Source organism: Xenia sp. Carnegie-2017, unplaced genomic scaffold (genome assembly GCF_021976095.1).
Source record: "Xenia sp. Carnegie-2017 unplaced genomic scaffold, XeniaSp_v1 HiC_scaffold_163, whole genome shotgun sequence".
Taxonomy (NCBI): Eukaryota; Metazoa; Cnidaria; class Anthozoa; order Malacalcyonacea; family Xeniidae; genus Xenia; species Xenia sp. Carnegie-2017.
Genome location: NW_025813473.1, coordinates 1,377 through 3,395, shown reverse-complemented (window position 1 = coordinate 3,395; position 2,019 = coordinate 1,377). Strand labels below are relative to the sequence as shown.

General features: G+C 38.1%; 1 protein-coding gene across 1 annotated transcript; it reads right to left on the bottom strand.

Moving 5' to 3' along the window:
* Positions 1-540: 540 nt before the first annotated feature.
* LOC124437749 (putative nuclease HARBI1) lies at positions 541-1,707 on the bottom strand. Its single transcript, XM_046987679.1, has one exon. It carries the CDS (start codon positions 1,705-1,707, stop codon positions 541-543), a length of 1,167 nt encoding a protein of 388 aa, XP_046843635.1.
* Between the last annotated feature and the right edge of the window lie 312 nt (positions 1,708-2,019).

Here is a 2,019-nt window from a genome sequence, read left to right as displayed (position 1 = left end):
CGAACAACTCCTGAATGCCATGCAAGAAGATCTTGAAATAAAAAAACGTCTTCTTGAAAAGATGGACGAAGTGGATAAGCAGCAGGCTACCCAAATGAAGAAATTCTCGCAAAATATGGAACAACTTACTGGGTGTATTGTGGAAGGTTTTCTATGCTTCGCCAAGTAATGCTGCATCCTCAACCATTACCTCCCAATTTGCAACTCCGCCACTGGTTACAACAGCAACTGGGACAGACCACAGGCTGCAACCCATGATTATACAGTTGCACAGGCTGCACAACCCATGAATATAAACAGTTGAACAGACCACAGGCTGCACAACCCATGAATGTAGAAAATAGCACATTGCACTTTAGTCAGTTTACAAATGAAAATTTTAATATAATATGCATTACTGAAATGAACATAGAGTGATATGTATATTTTATAAGGTTGTAGTTACTTAGTAAAAAATATTGCATAGTGAGATGAAAATAGTTTGGGTTAAAATAAAAAATAGGTTTTGTTAAATCATTGTTCATTGAAGTTTTGGTTTGTCTATGGATCAAAGTACCTTGTCAATATCCTTCTGATTTTTTTACCTTCAGCTTCATTACAGTCAGTTCTGAATTTATTGTTGGCAATAACTGGCTGAAATTGTTTGTCATACTCGACAGAAGCAGTGACCTTTTCTTCTGCAATTCTTTCACCACTAATTTCACAAAAATTATGTAGTACAAAGCATGCATACACCACAAAAGGTAGCTCATCAAGATTAATATCCATTGGACGCTTTAAAGCTGCAAAACGAGCTTTGAGTCTACCAAAAGCACATTCAATGACCATCCTTGATTGGCACAAAGTCATACCGAAATACTGTTCCTGCTGATTAGACCCACCATTTGAATACTCCTTCATCAAGTACGGCATTAATGGATATGCAGGGTCGCCTATTATAAAAATAGGAACTGGATCTTCATCAGTTAAAATCTTGCGTTGACATGGTGGTATCTTGCCATTCTTCAACAATTGGTTTAGGCTGGAATTTGAAAACACCCTTGCATCATGCACACTTCCAGGCCATTTCACAACCACATCCATAAAACAGTATTTATAGTCACATATAGCTTGCACATTCAAACTGTAAGTACCTTTTTGGTTAATATAGTCAGTAGGATTTTGTCGTGGCTGCTTTATTGGAATGTGTGTTCCATCAATTGCACCCAAGCACTGTGGAAAACCATGTGCTCTGTAAAAATTGTTCACTTTTTCTTGCACATTCTCTTCAGTAAATGGCAATGTTACATACTTTGGTCCAAGGTGTATTGTTATTGCCTTGCATACCTTTTTCACAATTTTGGAAACGGTCTGTGGAGAAATTCCAAACGCATTTGCAGTCTTTCTCATACGACCTTCATCACTGAGATAATATAGTGTGATAGCAACTTGGGTCAACACATCAACAGGAGATCTCATGATAGTTTTTTCCCCTTGGATGTAGGGTCTTAATTCTTCGGCTAGTCTGTCAATGGAAACTCGAGACATTCTAAAATTTTCTCGCCATTCTTCTGGGACTACTAGTTCACGTATAAAACCGTTCCACCAAGCATTTGTTCTTCCAGGTCGAATCCAAAATCTTCGTTTTTTCCTTTGACGCTTCTTGCCTAACCGCTTGACAATCCCCCTTCCGGTACCAAGCAACGAAAGCTGACGAATAATATTCATACGATTTCGAATATATTCTCCGTGAGAATTCAACACCGCATTATAAAGCTGGACGCATGATATTATGCTTGAAATAAGGCAAATCAATATCGCAACAACCTTTCGTGTTTCCGCAATGTTTGACCAAATAATAGTTATACGTCATCGTTTCTGTATTTTTACGGTTTCACCTGTCCACACGAGACTAATTTTTTTCCGTTTTCCAAAAATTCCACTCTGAACAGCGTTTTCAAAAGTATACAGTTTGTGTGGGCGTTTTATCCGGATACGTGTGGACGGAACGTACATCCGTAAAAAAAGTTTTGCGTTTTC